Source organism: Coniophora puteana, assembly GCF_000271625.1.
Source record: "Coniophora puteana RWD-64-598 SS2 unplaced genomic scaffold CONPUscaffold_6, whole genome shotgun sequence".
In the NCBI taxonomy this organism is placed as follows: domain Eukaryota; kingdom Fungi; phylum Basidiomycota; class Agaricomycetes; order Boletales; family Coniophoraceae; genus Coniophora; species Coniophora puteana.
This window is the reverse complement of record NW_006913058.1, coordinates 1,245,777-1,259,959: the sequence shown is the minus strand read 5'-3', so window position 1 is coordinate 1,259,959 and position 14,183 is coordinate 1,245,777. Positions and strand designations below refer to the sequence as shown.

General features: G+C 47.1%; 6 protein-coding genes across 6 annotated transcripts in view; 4 read left to right on the top strand and 2 right to left on the bottom strand.

Annotated features, from left to right (window-relative positions):
- Positions 1-29: 29 nt before the first annotated feature.
- Positions 30-2,916, bottom strand: CONPUDRAFT_73051 (uncharacterized protein; the record flags this gene model as incomplete). The annotated part of the gene is made up of 8 exons (XM_007770120.1): positions 30-257; positions 306-557; positions 630-751; positions 804-1,375; positions 1,429-1,442; positions 1,477-2,430; positions 2,478-2,561; positions 2,614-2,916. 8 exons carry the CDS (start codon positions 2,914-2,916, stop codon positions 30-32), a joined length of 2,529 nt encoding a protein of 842 aa, XP_007768310.1.
- A 2,348-nt stretch (positions 2,917-5,264) lies between these two features.
- CONPUDRAFT_56029 (uncharacterized protein) lies at positions 5,265-5,890 on the top strand (the record flags this gene model as incomplete). Its single annotated transcript, XM_007770050.1, has 2 exons — positions 5,265-5,609; positions 5,669-5,890. The coding sequence occupies 2 exons, from the start codon at positions 5,265-5,267 to the stop codon at positions 5,888-5,890; spliced, it is 567 nt and encodes a 188-aa protein (XP_007768240.1).
- A 4,791-nt stretch (positions 5,891-10,681) lies between these two features.
- On the top strand, positions 10,682-10,933 carry CONPUDRAFT_31122 (uncharacterized protein; the record flags this gene model as incomplete). Its single annotated transcript, XM_007769991.2, has 1 exon — positions 10,682-10,933. A coding segment is annotated over one exon (252 nt), but the record flags the coding sequence as incomplete, so codon positions are not given.
- Positions 10,934-11,260: 327 nt separating this feature from the next.
- CONPUDRAFT_56460 (uncharacterized protein) lies at positions 11,261-12,135 on the top strand (the record flags this gene model as incomplete). Its single annotated transcript, XM_007770081.1, has 2 exons — positions 11,261-11,603; positions 11,678-12,135. 2 exons carry the CDS (start codon positions 11,261-11,263, stop codon positions 12,133-12,135), a joined length of 801 nt encoding a protein of 266 aa, XP_007768271.1.
- A 70-nt stretch (positions 12,136-12,205) lies between these two features.
- Positions 12,206-13,515, bottom strand: CONPUDRAFT_153823 (uncharacterized protein; the record flags this gene model as incomplete). Its single annotated transcript, XM_007770466.1, has 4 exons — positions 12,206-12,255; positions 12,304-12,655; positions 12,710-13,336; positions 13,384-13,515. The coding sequence occupies 4 exons, from the start codon at positions 13,513-13,515 to the stop codon at positions 12,206-12,208; spliced, it is 1,161 nt and encodes a 386-aa protein (XP_007768656.1).
- Positions 13,516-13,773: 258 nt separating this feature from the next.
- The window catches only part of CONPUDRAFT_73048 (uncharacterized protein), a gene marked incomplete at both ends in the record, with an annotated part of 2,982 nt that continues 2,572 nt past the window's right edge, over positions 13,774-14,183 (top strand). Inside the window, 3 exons of the mRNA XM_007770119.1 lie at positions 13,774-13,911; positions 13,969-14,075; positions 14,128-14,140. Coding sequence (XP_007768309.1) covers positions 13,774-13,911; positions 13,969-14,075; positions 14,128-14,140 — 258 coding nt within the window. The remainder of the gene's footprint in view (positions 13,912-13,968; positions 14,076-14,127; positions 14,141-14,183) is intronic.

Below are 14,183 nucleotides of genomic sequence, written 5' to 3'. Positions count from 1 at the left end.
TCACCACCCTTGTGATGATTGTGCTTGAATCAGAGGAGCTTGCCGTTGAGCTGTTTGTAGGGGAAAGTCCAGTGGCCGTAGATGGGTCCATGCTTGTATATCTGCTCTTCAAGATGCTGTCCAAAGTGAAAATAAGGTGTGAGGGGTAGATGCATTGACACCCATGTCTGCGTCGCTCGCGCAAGTGCTGCAGATCCTCGTTTTACATCCATAGGGGAGATCTCACGAGTGGCGAGTATTCGGATAGCGACAGTGAACTCAAGTAGGGCATCGTAGTGTCGTCAAAGGTTTCGATCCGGTTGCACATTAGATAGCTGATCGAGGACTTCGGGGGGAGTCAGAGGGTTTTGAGCAAGGGTGAATTCACGTAAACAAGTTCTTGTGGCTGTCGTGTACTTGGCTTGAGCTTTGGCAATTTTTGTGTTAGCTGCAGATGGTGGGGCATTGGCATCAGGGATCTCGCCGTGTTGCTCCCAGGCAACAAACAGACCAACGAAAAGGACATGTATTAGATTCCTCCACTGGTCCGCTTTGACCGAACCTTTGCCGTATGACATCTGTTCGATCGTATCAGTGTGAATGTGAGTGTGAATTTGTGGTCAACTTGCCGAAGGAGGGAGTCTCGTAACTTCAGGTGGCCAATGTAGGTCGTGATAAAACTTTTCAAGAAGTTGGATGGGATCAGTCTCCTGCGTGGAATTGAGCAGTCCGTGACCGTGTATGATAACCTTGGTCACATGTTTGACCATGGCTTCAAGTCGTAAGCGCTCCATTTGAATCGTTTCATGAAGAGTGGGGCTCACTTAGGAATACACAGTGCATGAAGTCGATGCCTGCACTTCCTGCAGGCATCCACCCTGGGAGGTAGTTGAGGGGGGTCCATGACACTCCTCGATGCTCCCGGATCACCTGAGCATTGTGTTCGTTTGCGTCGCGAGCACGGAAGGCGTACTTGATGTGTCGCCAGTCCTCCCGAGGTTCGAATTGGGTGGGATCGAAGCAGGAAGGGTGTACAAGGGAGAAGTACGTTGCACAACATTGTGGGCACATGAAAAGTTTTGACGCGTGGCCTTGATAACCGTTCGTACGTCGGCTCGATGGGAGATTGGAGCAGTTCATGGAAAGATGGGTATGTACCAGTTCGAGCTCGTTGTGGTCGTACACCTTGAATTCGACACCTTGTCCAAGTCTCATAGCACTGTTGACAAATACATCCATGAGGTTGTTAAGTTGCTGTAGATTTGGCTCGTGAGGACCTGGTAGAACCATGGCGAGAATCGTCTCTTCCGCAGCGTATCGTATGGATCGGGGGTTGTTGCAAATAACAACGTAAAAAGCGCCGGTGGAGTGACAGTCGCGTGTGGTGGACTGGAACCTGCATATGTTCTCAATGTAGTCCAGTATTAGGTTGCAATAAAGCAGGCTTACCAGTCAATGTTAAACTGGAGAACTAATCCGCAGGGCAATGAGACGAACCTCTGGTTGAGTTCTTGAACGTCTACATCGTGAATGCCGAATTCTCCTCCCTTCCGCCTGGATAGCTCTCCATCCCCACCCGTCATAAATGTCGGTCATGGGCTTTGAGGGGTTGGCAAATGCGTCAAATCCAGATTCATAGTTAGGTGGAACCGGTCCTGCCTCGTCTCCTCTACCTCTCCAGTGCTGCAGCTGCTCCCATTTACCAGGCCGGAGCAGGAACCGCTGAATGGCACGCTCGAGGGGAACGTAAGGTACGATTTTGACGGGCGTTCTTTTGATGTCACCGTTTGCAAGTCGCTTTTCCTTATAGATAGTGCCTGTGCAGTTTTTGGACGTGCAGGAAGGCGAGGGAAGGTCTGATATGGTAGATGGATGGTGTACTGCCCAGCACACGTCACACACGGTTAAGTATATGATGAAGTGGTCCATCGAGAGGCCTAGACGTTTCAGGACAGTGGGCACCATTCGAGCAAAGTTGCTAAGTCCGGGGTAATCATCTTCGGGGTGCTTGTTGGCAGCCTGTGTGATAGTGAGACGTAATCCATCGAGAGTGCATTGAGCTGCACTATGCGAGACACCATGGACAACGACGAGAACAAAGACGCGTATATACACATTCCGAATGATGGAGTGATCTTCGAAGGCTTGGGGAAGTTGATCATGATAGTAGTCTTGTTCGTGCACATCTGAGAAGTTGAATACATCACCAAGAGGGACGTGTAGAATTTCGTCGAGCACGGGCTGCTCATCCTCTGGTTCCAGTACAGCTTCCTCCACCACCACCTCCTCCTCCTCTTGCTCTCCAATCTCCTCTGGTGGAGGGGGAGTGAATGCATGCCTGAGACGTGTGAAGAAATAATCATCATCGCTCATGTTGCCATTGTCAAGATTGTCAAGTGTTGGATGGTGATGCCCATCAAATAGACTGCGCTGCTCAACTAGCGCGTCTTCCTGTAATCCCATGAACTCAGTCATCTTCCTCCAGTCGATTTACTCACCTGCATTGCCATGACTCTGATCTGAACGTCCTCGTGCGTTTCCACCATCTCTATGTCTTGATCGTGTTCCAACTCACGTTGGTTCTTCATGATAGGTAAGTGTGCTATCATGTAGCGTTTGCTGATCAACACGCACCTGAAACTCGTCTGCTTCACTTCTAGTAACCGCATCTCGTCCCGAGCCTGCAGCGCGTTCATCGAGGTGAGCGTCTTCCTGGATATCGTCACCGAATTCGCTGAGGCTCGGCCTCTTGGAGGATGGTTCGCCTCGTTGTTCACCTCCTCGTTGTGTCGCCTCCAGAGCGCGTTGTAGGTCATCTTGCTCTTGATGTTGTCGGAATGTTCTCGGTTTTTGCGGTTTCCATCCCGTAGGACTACTTCCACAACCATAGAATATACACGAACACTTGCAGGATGCCTTCTCGGGTGCGCGTGGCATGTTCTCGAGGTGTACAAGGCCGATGCTTGCTTCAAGATGACTGACGAGAAACAAGGATGTTACAGGGGCTATTGCTTCTAAATGTGGACATCCTAATTTAGGTTTATGTAATTGCTAGTTCGCTGCTATTATACAAACGAAGGTCCGCGCGCCTAGTTTGTAATGTATGGATTGCCGAAGGAGCTACTACATAGCTTGTGATAGAAATGGGGCTAATGGACTCTTGTAATGAATTCACTTACTAGCAGCTACTTTGGAGGTCGAAACTCCGGTGATGCTTTGTAGGTGGTCTGTGTTGTAAGTGATATGCATAAGGTGCTGGCATGTGGTTACATTGCAAGATTCTGTCTAACTATACAATACATCAGCCCCTGTATGTACTTGATATCCATGGTTTATTCCTTGTGTTACTGTACTTTTTTGACCTTAGGTTTGGTCTGTCCCCCCCTCCCCACAAACTGAACCTATTGTGGAGGAACATACTGTAAAACAAGCCAAAAATCTGACTAAATTGATAGAAAATCCAAAGAATGCTACATAGTATTTTGATAACCTGAAAAACCTACTGATGTGTTTGACAGACCCTTTGACTAATTACATAGCATGTTTCCTCTATCAAAACACCTGCAGTGGCCTGTAAAAAATATTGGCTTGTCCATGCTGGGGCCATGACAGAAAACAGCACCTTGATCAATACAATTGGAATGGCCTTGTTGACCCAGAAAAGATGGAAATATGGGGTAAGTAAGCAATATCAGCAGAGACATGCTGAAATCATATGCATTGAGTGCTTTGACCAGCATGGTGCCATTGAGCACAGAACATGCAGTGGGACCAAGGCTTCAGGAATATATGTGGTGGCTCGAGTGTGTGTACCAACAACTAGCTCAAGATTGATTTCCTTTGTATCAATGTCAGGGACATTTCTGAGAATGCTGGTGCCAGGAATGTAGGAAAAATGCCTGGCAATGTCACTTCAGGGTAAAATTTTCAATCAGTGTTGAAGTTGTCAATGCAATGCCTCAACACAAACCCTGTCCACCTTCAGGTTGGCCCTCCAAACTTACAGGGGTGGACAAATGGTTAAGGAAACTGTATTCAAAGTCTGAATTCTCACACCACCACAAACATGAGGTCAAAAAAGTACAATATCAATCCACTTGTTTTATTGTCCTCTTACTCCTCCACTTGCTGACCTCCAAAAGTCTGCTATCAATGGCCTGGGGGTGTTCTGAGGGTGTGTTTGTAGTACTGTATAATATTGACTACCAAGTTCTTGTCCTATGGGACATGGAACAGGTGACAGACCTTAGATTGTGGAACAATACCACCCAGTGATTGAAGTTCGATGGCGGAATGGTGGGGCTGGCCTGCCATTCCGTGGCATGCCATTGGCAGCTGGCGGCCAGCGTGTTGCAGTTTCCTAATATGGCAGGTCGTGTGACGCAGCAAGTCGGAGCGAAAGTCTAGCCCCTGACTCGAGTAGGGACAGTTATTTATGCTATCTGGTGGCTTTTTCGTCCATGACTGGCCTCGAGAGTGGTTCGGGGCAGGGAACCGATGGTATCTAGAGAACTCGGGTAGACTAGTCGCTTCTTGAACACTTTGCTACCCTCCATCCTGTCTGTCTTCACAAATAAAATCCAGTTCCATGGCTTCCTGGTACAGATCATACTTTATTGAGCATCCTGATGCCAAAGACAGGACTATAGCTTCACTAGCTAATCCCACTGCGAAAATTACGAACCAGAGGACAAAGTCTATGTGCAGTAAATGCCAGAACAACCACATCTTGAAGGAGCAGCAGGAGGAATTGTCTAGAGGGGATGTACCCAGGAGTGTAGAGAGTACTACTCAGATGTGTGAGTAATACCCCTGGTCTCGCATATTCTTTCTGATACAGTTATACACAAGTATGGGCCTGGTACTCTGACACTGATAGCCCCCTGTTGACAACGGGGAAGCCTTGGCTGATGGGATGGGCGGAGCAGTGGCTTGGTCACCTCATGCAATGCTCTCATCAGCCCTTGGAGGTCCGCATCTTTGCAGAATCACAGAAGGTGAAGGGCAAGCATTCCCCCCCTTATAACAGCATGCCTCCTGCTTCTACAGCCTCTGGTTCTATGATGCTTGGCATTCCTGGTGTGCATATGCCATCATTTACTCCGCCTATGGGTACTTTGCCCACTGGCTCTCTGATGTATGCGCCATCACCCAATCCTTCTCTGTCTGGACTTCATCAGCTTCCATATCCCCCTTCCTCCCCTTTCCCAAGTGTCGCACCCTCCCCTATATCTGCGATTAGCTCAATCTCTGGTGACGGACGACCGCCGTCAAAGCGTGCATGGATGATATCACGCACGTTGGGCGTTGCAGGGTTTAGTGCTTGGATGTCGACTGACCAGGACCATCTTGGTGGACATCTGACACACATTACCGCATCCTGTGATTTTCCTGCTAACTGGATTGAGAATCACTCAGTTCAGGCATTTTTCGAGGAATATTTTCCTTCTGCCAGCTCAGTTTCTAGCTACCAGCTGACACATCAGTACATTCCTCAGCAGCTGGAGCACTACACTAGTGCAGCCAAGGAGAAGGTTCGGGGGGACCGGGTGACATTGCAGACGGATGGGTGGACGGGTATCAACTTCCATCACTTGGCAGCATTTATGATGACAACATCATCACGTCAGGTGAGTTTTCAGTGCATTTATGTATACATAACTTACATTATTGTTAATTCTTTGCTCAGGTCTACACCGTGCGAGTGGAGGATATCTCATCTGAGAATCGCACCGCAGCACATCTCAAGAACCTCATTGTCGAGGTGAGATGTGACGTCGAGGCTAATTGGAATGTAGATGTTGTCGCTGTTACTTCTGACGCTTCTGGAGAGTTGAGAGCCACACGGAAGCAGCTTGTTGAGCAATTCCCCTCTCTGGTTGCACCTGACTGTAATGCGCATCAGGTATGACTTAACCTTATTAATAACCATTTACTCACATTTGATTAGATTAATCTTGTTGTCGGAGACTATCTCAAGGTGAAGAATGCTCCCCGCTATGCAGAGTATACCAAGAAGGCGATGGAGCTTATTGGATGGCTCCGGGGCCATACACAGATCCTGGCAATTCTTCGCGACATCCAAGAAAACCTGAACAAGACTCGAGGCACTGCACCGGAGCAGATATTGTCTGTTCTTCGAGCTGTTTCAACCCATTGGACTGCACATTTCCTTGCTTTCCGTCGTCTTGTTCATCTCAGAAAACCCTTGAGTTATCTCTGTGACAGGGATCCCAAGGACATTATCTGTGGAGATCGTGCTGCGAAGCAGAAAGCATGGGAGATGCTAATGCTAATTGACGACCCAGAGCTGTGGAGAGTTTTGGACAAGTGAGTCGCTATTTATTTGGTGTATTCTCAGCTTAATATGTGTCTAGAACAGTTGAGCAGATGGCTCCTCTCACTCATGCTACCAACTTTGCGCAGGCAGCTCATTGCCGTGTTGATGAGGTTCTTCTTATATTTGGCTACCTATTTGGAACTTACTCCCGCATGTGCTCTAAGGCCACCAACATCGAGGAGATTTCTCTCATTGGAGCTATCCTAGCAAGCCTTGAGAAGTGGTGGAGCAAGAGTGACCAGGATGTTTTTATCGCAGCACTCATCCTGAGCCCCCTTTACAAGTTATCGCCATTCTCTCCAAACAGCTCTTATTCTCTTCCTGCAGGCATTTATTCTCTCTTCACACGGCTTTACTTGTGCTTTTTTGGTGTACAGGTTTCCCAAGCTGTCTTGTTCAAGGACTTGAGCAAGTACTTGAACGGCACCAGCGTCTACGCATTGCTCACTGAATGGGCAGCTGGCCTAAAGCACTCTGCGCTTTCGGAGGTGAGTTCCTGTTTGTTTTATTTTATTTTTCTAACAGTTTTATAGGGTACACGGCCTGATCCTATCACAAGTATGAGGGGATCTTGTGGAAAAGCCAGGATTTGCCACCTGTGCAAAGGCTTGCATATCTTGTGTTCGCAATCTGCGCGAACTCAGCGTTCTGCGAGCGCTTGTTCAGCATATTCGGGGCCATCCTCACAAAGCTACGCTCTCGTCTTGGTCTCAAAAATATGCTTAACCAGGCTGAACTCTGACTCCATATGCGTGATGAGTATACACGCAGCGGCAAGCCCACCGAGCGTCTTCGACGCAAGAGGAAGATTATTGATGTTGAAGAACCTTTGGAGCCACCCACCAGTGAGGACAACTTAGATATCAAAGAGCCCGCTCCTGGGCCATCCACAGAGCAAGAATCACCCATCCCAGATCCCGACAACTCACTTGCATCAATTGCTCGCGTACTTGAGGAGCGACTCAAGGATGATGAAGACACACCCTACAAATACACAGTTCACTCCAGAGGCTAGCAAGGTAACTCTTAGGGAGTTGTTCAACTACATCAAATGGGGGTGGGACACCGTAGCAGAGAGCTTAGGGGAGAAGGGCCTTGATGAGGAACAGGAGTTCTATGAGCTAGCGGGGCATCAGGAAGTTCACGAAGATGACAAGTGGGTTGATGACATGCTTGAATCGGCAATGTAATTTGAATGTAATGTAAATATAGACAGCCAATCAAAACTTGTATCTATGCTGACTAATACTGATGGACAAATGCGCGAGCACCATCTGCCATTGGCTGAATTGTGGCATCCAGTGGCATGCCACTGGCATTCCAAACACTGATACCACCTGTTGAGACCTCTGGTAACTTAAATATGAGACAGTTGGTAGAATACAAGAAAAAAGTGAAATTTGTTTGAAATGTATGAGTACACCCATGACCTGAAAAGTTGTTGTATTTCTTGTTTGGTATTTTTCACCACTTTGCATGGCCACAATTTCCAGTTTGTAGCACCTCAACAATGTTGAGGTCCACATTAATGTTAGTCACCAATCCTGGGCCAGCATCAGCACTCTGCACCCATGGTGGAGCCAGAGTCAAAAATGCAGTCTGTGAGATTGCTGGGCTCCTGGCACAAATCATCACCAAAGTCATCCTCTTTGGGGGGAAAAGCATGAGTGTCACCAATGTGTCTGCCCAGGGAGAACCAGGGTGCTTCAGCTATGCTCCACTAGTCTGGAAAATGTTAATGAAGGGATGGAGATGGGTGGGAATAATCCTGAGGTGAAATGGAGGAAATGAAGGTACTGGAAATTCCTGGGGACAAAGTATAACCCCTAGGTATAATTCATCAGTTCTTTCCATTCTTGGTAAAAAGGGTGCTGTTTTTAGCGGACCACTCTCTCCGTCCTCCTTCTGTAATTATTCACCGTCTGCTCTCCGGTTATGCCTGCTTCTGTCCCTTCGTCACAGCTCCTTTGTGCTGCCAAATACAGCAACTTGTTTCAAACTCCAATATGTTGTGTGTTGGCTCCACAGTTCCTCTGTTTCTCTTTCTTTTCACCATGCTCTTCCAGCAGCAGGTGCTGGTGCCCCAGTCCGCATCAATGGCTGCCCTCAGTGGCCTTGTTGCTGTGGCTTGGAAGGATACACACTGGCAAGCGCTAGGTGGACATCTGCTCTGTGCAAGGCAGTGTTGGAATCGGCAAGGCATTGTGCTTGCTGAGGCCAATTTGAGAGTGCACATTAAGGTATGAGTGAGAAGTTGGCAGTTGATGCCGAGACAGCTGTAGCGCTGGCATTGTGGCGCTGGCACTGAGTCAGGCTGGTTACCTTGACATATACCCCAGTTTCCCTGACAGATGGTCATTTTATATCATGCACATTCATTCCATTTTGTTCTACTGTGTTCCCCATCATTCCTTTCCATATGGTATACCCCTACTTCATTACGTAGCATTCCTGATTTGTATGTTACATGACAGCACCCAGATTCCACTTATACTAGATGAGTAGCTACATTCACCTCAATTTTTGTCTTGCCTACACAATGACTGAGGTGAGCCTCTTTTTGTACCCGTTGATTATAGACATGTACTTATATTCCTTCTGTAGTTCTGACCTACGTGTCTAGGTAATGTACAGTGTTCATCTTGCCTACGCAACAACTGAGTTCTGACCTACATGTCTAGTGCATGTTGCTACTGCTTGTACCTCCTTGAGCAGACTATCTGTCAGCCCTTGCTTCATTCTCTCTCCAGCCTATGCACGGGTCAGCCAAACTGTGTTCACCCATAGTAACGCCCCAGTGAATAAATTGGCTCTCCCCGCACCCAAAATGACAGGGGATCCTTGGTCCATAATGCGATGCAACAGTGCCCCTGGCTGAACCAATAGCCAATGCGCATGCTGACACATGCACCCACCATGGCTAACCCCCAGTGAAAAGTCGGGGGTTCTCGGTAGATTACCATCTTTTACGGCTGACCCTTGTAATTTTTTATTTTTATTTTTTATTTTTAAATCAAAGGTTTATTAGTCTTGCAGAGCCTCGCCCTATGGTAGACATGCGGTACACTACTGTTGACGTGCTATACTGGGGGTCCAGGCCAAAGAGGAGAGATGAAACAATGGCCCCTGAGGGCGACCTTGTACTTTAAAATAGACTTCTATCTAATAAAAGAATTGATGTGAGCCCACAGTTGCTGCCTAGGCCTGCGTTTGAGCTAATGAGGCTTCTTGGCATCTTAGCTCCAAAATTAAACCAGCCCAAATTGAGGCCTTGGTCGGCAGACTTAGATGTATTGCCCAATTTATCCAAGTCCCCCTAGCTATGCTAGTGTGCCTATACCTCTGTACATCCAACTCAGTCAACGATGGTACAGCCTGGGATCCACTGGAACGAGGAGCAGCACAAGTGGGACTACTTCTGTCCTTGCTGTGTCTGTTCTCCCCTACCCAAAGGGCCGCCAAAACAAGCTCACAAGAATACACACAATGCTCACAAGGATACACACAATGCTCACAAAGAACATCACCAAACCACGCTTGGAGCGCAACAAGCTGCTCTTCATGAATGATATCCCCAAAGCATCCAGCAGCAATCACTGTATATTGAACAAGGAGGGCCAGGACAAGACCCTTCGCAGGATCAGCACTTCAAACAGTTGAAGGCGAGCAACAGTAGAGGAAGTGCAGGATGAAGGGGATACACGAAGAGATAACAGAGAGTTGGTATTGGAGTCTCTACAGGTGCACCCTAAATTTTGTCTTACTCTTGATTTACACTAATCTTTCATCCTATCTCCTCAGCATCGCAATGGAGCAGAGGGCGGGACAGAGAATGGCGATGAACTTGGAGCGGTATGTCCTCGCACTACCATTCCTAGCTTTGCCAGCTCACGCCTCTAGAATGAAAGGGACAAGGAATGTCCACGTATATCTTGTCAGGGGTCTGAAGAGCTGGAAGAAGAACAAGAGCTACCTGAAGAAGTCCTCAACCGCCTCGCAAATCTCTTTGGTGGTGGACCAGGCCCAGAATCATCCGGAGGTGAACATGGTACTATGGGGTGGACAGAAGACAAACTGGAAGATTTATGGAGGCTCACTCATCTCTCTGATCTTATTAACACCCTTTTGTACATCAATATACTTTGATCAGTGTCGCTAGATGATCAATATAGCCGCATGCTTTCAGATGAAACCAGATACCGCTTGAAACACCCCTTGCACAAACCTGAAGACCTTGGGGATCCAGATATTCAGCTCTGTATGGAGCTATTCTTCTGCAACATCTCAGAGAGTGTGTATAAGTCCGTTTGCGATGCAATCAAGCGATGCCATCTGAACACAGAGGTCTACAGTCCATATTCCATCAAGAGAAAGGTCAAAGAACTCAGTGGCGTCAAGCCACTACGCTCAGACATGTGTCTCAATACATGTATGGTGTTCACAGGCCATAACACTGAGCTCACCGCATGTCTTTGGTGCTATGAACCTCGTTATGATGTGAAGTGGTCTTGTGTTGCAAAGAAAAACATACCTCAGCTGACATTTGTCACACTTCCAATTGGCCCACAGCTACAGGCACTCTACAGAAATACCGGCCAGGCCCAACACATGTGATACCGAGAAACAAAGACCAACAGGATGTTGGAACTGATACAAAGTAGGCTCAGGCGAGAGAACAGAGAAACAACTTGATTAGAATGTACCTGATACAAAGTAGGCTAGGGTACATGATAAGCAACAATTGAAGTGTAGCAATGAGAACAAACATACAACAGTTGAGAGAACAGAGAAACAACTGAGGTAGGAAAGAGAAAAGCGAGCGAAGATAAGGACGTGAACAAGTCACGTGTGAATAAATCAATTGGGGTCTACGTATTGTGGCGTGAAGGGCGTATTGTATTGTATACACAAATGGGGCAGCAAATCGATGTGTACGAAGACATGTTCAATGGGGATCAATATATTCAAGCCGTTTGTGATGGACATATTTGTCCTGGAGACCCCGTTCTCATGTTTTTGATTGACGGGGCTCAGCTTTACAAATGCAAGCAATCTGACTGTTGGATTTACATATGGGTCTTTTTTGATCACGCTCCGGACTCCAGATACAAGAAGAAATACATACTACTGGGCGCAGTTATACCAGGACCTCGCAAACTGAAGAATCTTGACTCATTTCCTTTTCCAGGGTTTCACCATCTTGCCACTATCCAGTGTGATGGTCTCGGTATCTGGGATGTCAGTACAGACATTGAGTATACCTCTCATCCATTCTTTTTTATTGGTACTGCAGATGACCCCGGGATGGCTCTTTTATGCAGTCTGGCAGTGGTTTTAGGGTCGACACACAGCACTCAGGTCATTACTATCCCGCTCTGCATTGTCCTAATTTCCCTAACTGTGTTCAAGGATCAATGCACGAGGACTTTGACATTAATAACCTATTGCCAGCTGGCTCAGACAATTATCACGCCAATGTACATTGCCTCAGTTGCTGTTGCACAATGGCTGAGTATGAAGAAATGCAAAAAGAAAGTGGTATCACCAAACCAAGTATATTCATCGGGTTCTCTGACAATCGTATTCTGTGCATACCTTTCTGCTTTGGCTCAGATTGCATGCATGTATGGAGTTTCAATGCTGACTTGCGTGTGATTGAGATCATGGACATCAAGTCAGTTGTTGTGATGGTCTTACACAGATTCCCTGCACATGATGTTCCTTTATTTTACATGATAGAGCAGCCTGGTTTAGATATTGCATTGTTGACAGGAAATGGAGTTGCTCTGGAAGAATCAGACATTGATAGCATGTAGCACATCAAATTTCTGTACATACTACAAGGCATCACACAGAGAATACACTGTAAGGACATTTGACATAACACTAGTATATAGTACAAAAGACAGGTGGTCTATAGTTGTACAAAAGTAAAGCTATAGTAATTTTAATATCCATTGCAAACCTACGCCGATCGAGCAAACCTCTTCGCGCAATTCTCTCGTCCGATTCATTGTTGCAATTGCTCATCTCACTTGCCTTGTGCTTGCCAGCGTACAGCTCAGTCATTGAACAAGTCTCCGGCTCCATGATTAAGCCGTCCATGTTGCCATGTGGGTCAGGCAACCCAGAAATATGTGAGATGCCCAGGATGGGCAAGGAAACATCCACAGGGACAGGACTGGACATGTTCGGCAAGCTGTAGGGGTGGGGGTTGCCCAGCCAAACACGATTGGGGCTAGAGGATTTTTTGGAGAGGGCTTCATGGTCTTCAACAACCATGGTAGTATTGTTGAACGGCTCGGGCTTGACGTCAGGAGACTGATCACGCTCGCACTGTAAAGGATCTATTAGATACAGAGGAAATAAAAAACATGAATATATGCGTACCGTGCAAGTGCTCGCAGCATTCAGAGTTTCCATGAGAGTGGGCCTAGGAAGATCTTGAGGCTTGGGAACCGCAAGGGCATTGAGGATAGAGTCTTCATTGAGCTGGCGTGTGACAGGCTCCAATTCTTTGATGGTGTACATCCTAGTGATAATACAGGGAGGAGGGTTATTGTGACGGTTGTAGTGACCGTGAATGATGTACCTGTGGGGAATATTGTTGTAGTCGCGCGGGTGGGTGGGGTGATTGTGCTGTGCATGAATAAAAGCCTTGGATGTCTCGGCAAAGGTGACATTGACAAAGGGTCTTTGGAGGCAAAAACTGATCCTATCGAACATGCCAGGCAGAAAGGGGTACGCGCCATTGGCCGTTTCTTCGATGGGGATAAGGCTGGGAAGGTCCTTGGGGACTTCTTCCTCATTGTCTTGAGGAGCTGGGGTTGGGGAAGAGGGAGGGTGGAAGCCAGAGAGCGGGTTGGAAGTGGAAACATCACCATGGGTAAGGCCAGTAAGAGCAAGAAGGTTCTCCCCAAGCGGCACGTTGGGGTGGGGCACGTCATCCAAAACAACGGATGTCAATGTGGGGGGGTGGTTCAGCGCTGTATTGTTTTGCAGATGGATACCAAGAATCTGTAAAAATTAGTATGACAAGTGACAGTTGTTTGATATATACGTACCATAGGACTAAGCGATGTTGGAGTGAAACAAAAGCTGAAATTATTACTGAGGTTACAGTTGACATCCGTCAAGATGATGTTGCCAACGAGGTGTGTGCTGGACTGATATTTGGTGTGGCAATTGGTTGACATGTTTTCATTGAAACAGTAAATGTATTTGGTGTTGCTGGAGTTTGAGGCAGACATTTTGGATTGTATGCGGGGTAATTGATGTTGAGGAACGATATAAGCTAGATGAGAAAAGTGCTAAGTCCATGCACCTTGATTAAGTCTATTTGGATTGTGGGAAATCTTGATTAGATCTTTAATCTATGCATCCGCGTCATCTACCTCTTTTGCTTGTCCACCAAAAATCGAACCTTCAACGCATCCATCCCACAAGACCTCCATATGTCTTACAACTATCAAAAATTCCTCAAGAACAACCACTACTCCAATGATCCGGAGAACTCACAGCCACCACCTTTGAGTCAGCCTTATGTTTCCCACTTTGAGTCCAACCGGCAGCACAAATGTGGTCTATATCAGGTGCGTTTCTATGTGCCTCGTGTTGATCTTGCCTGATAGGTATGTTAATTCATATAGCTCAATGACGTTCCGACTCGGTCCCAGGCTCCTTGTACACATGGTACTCAGGCCAAATGGGGTGAAGTCCAGCAGCTCCATCAGCAGGTTACAGACCTAGTGTCCATGTGAGTACTATCTAGATCTTTATTCACACTATATATGTCTAATTATGTACAGGGTCTCTTCTCTGGTCAGATCACTGCAGTTCACGGGGGGGGGGGGGGGGGGGGGCC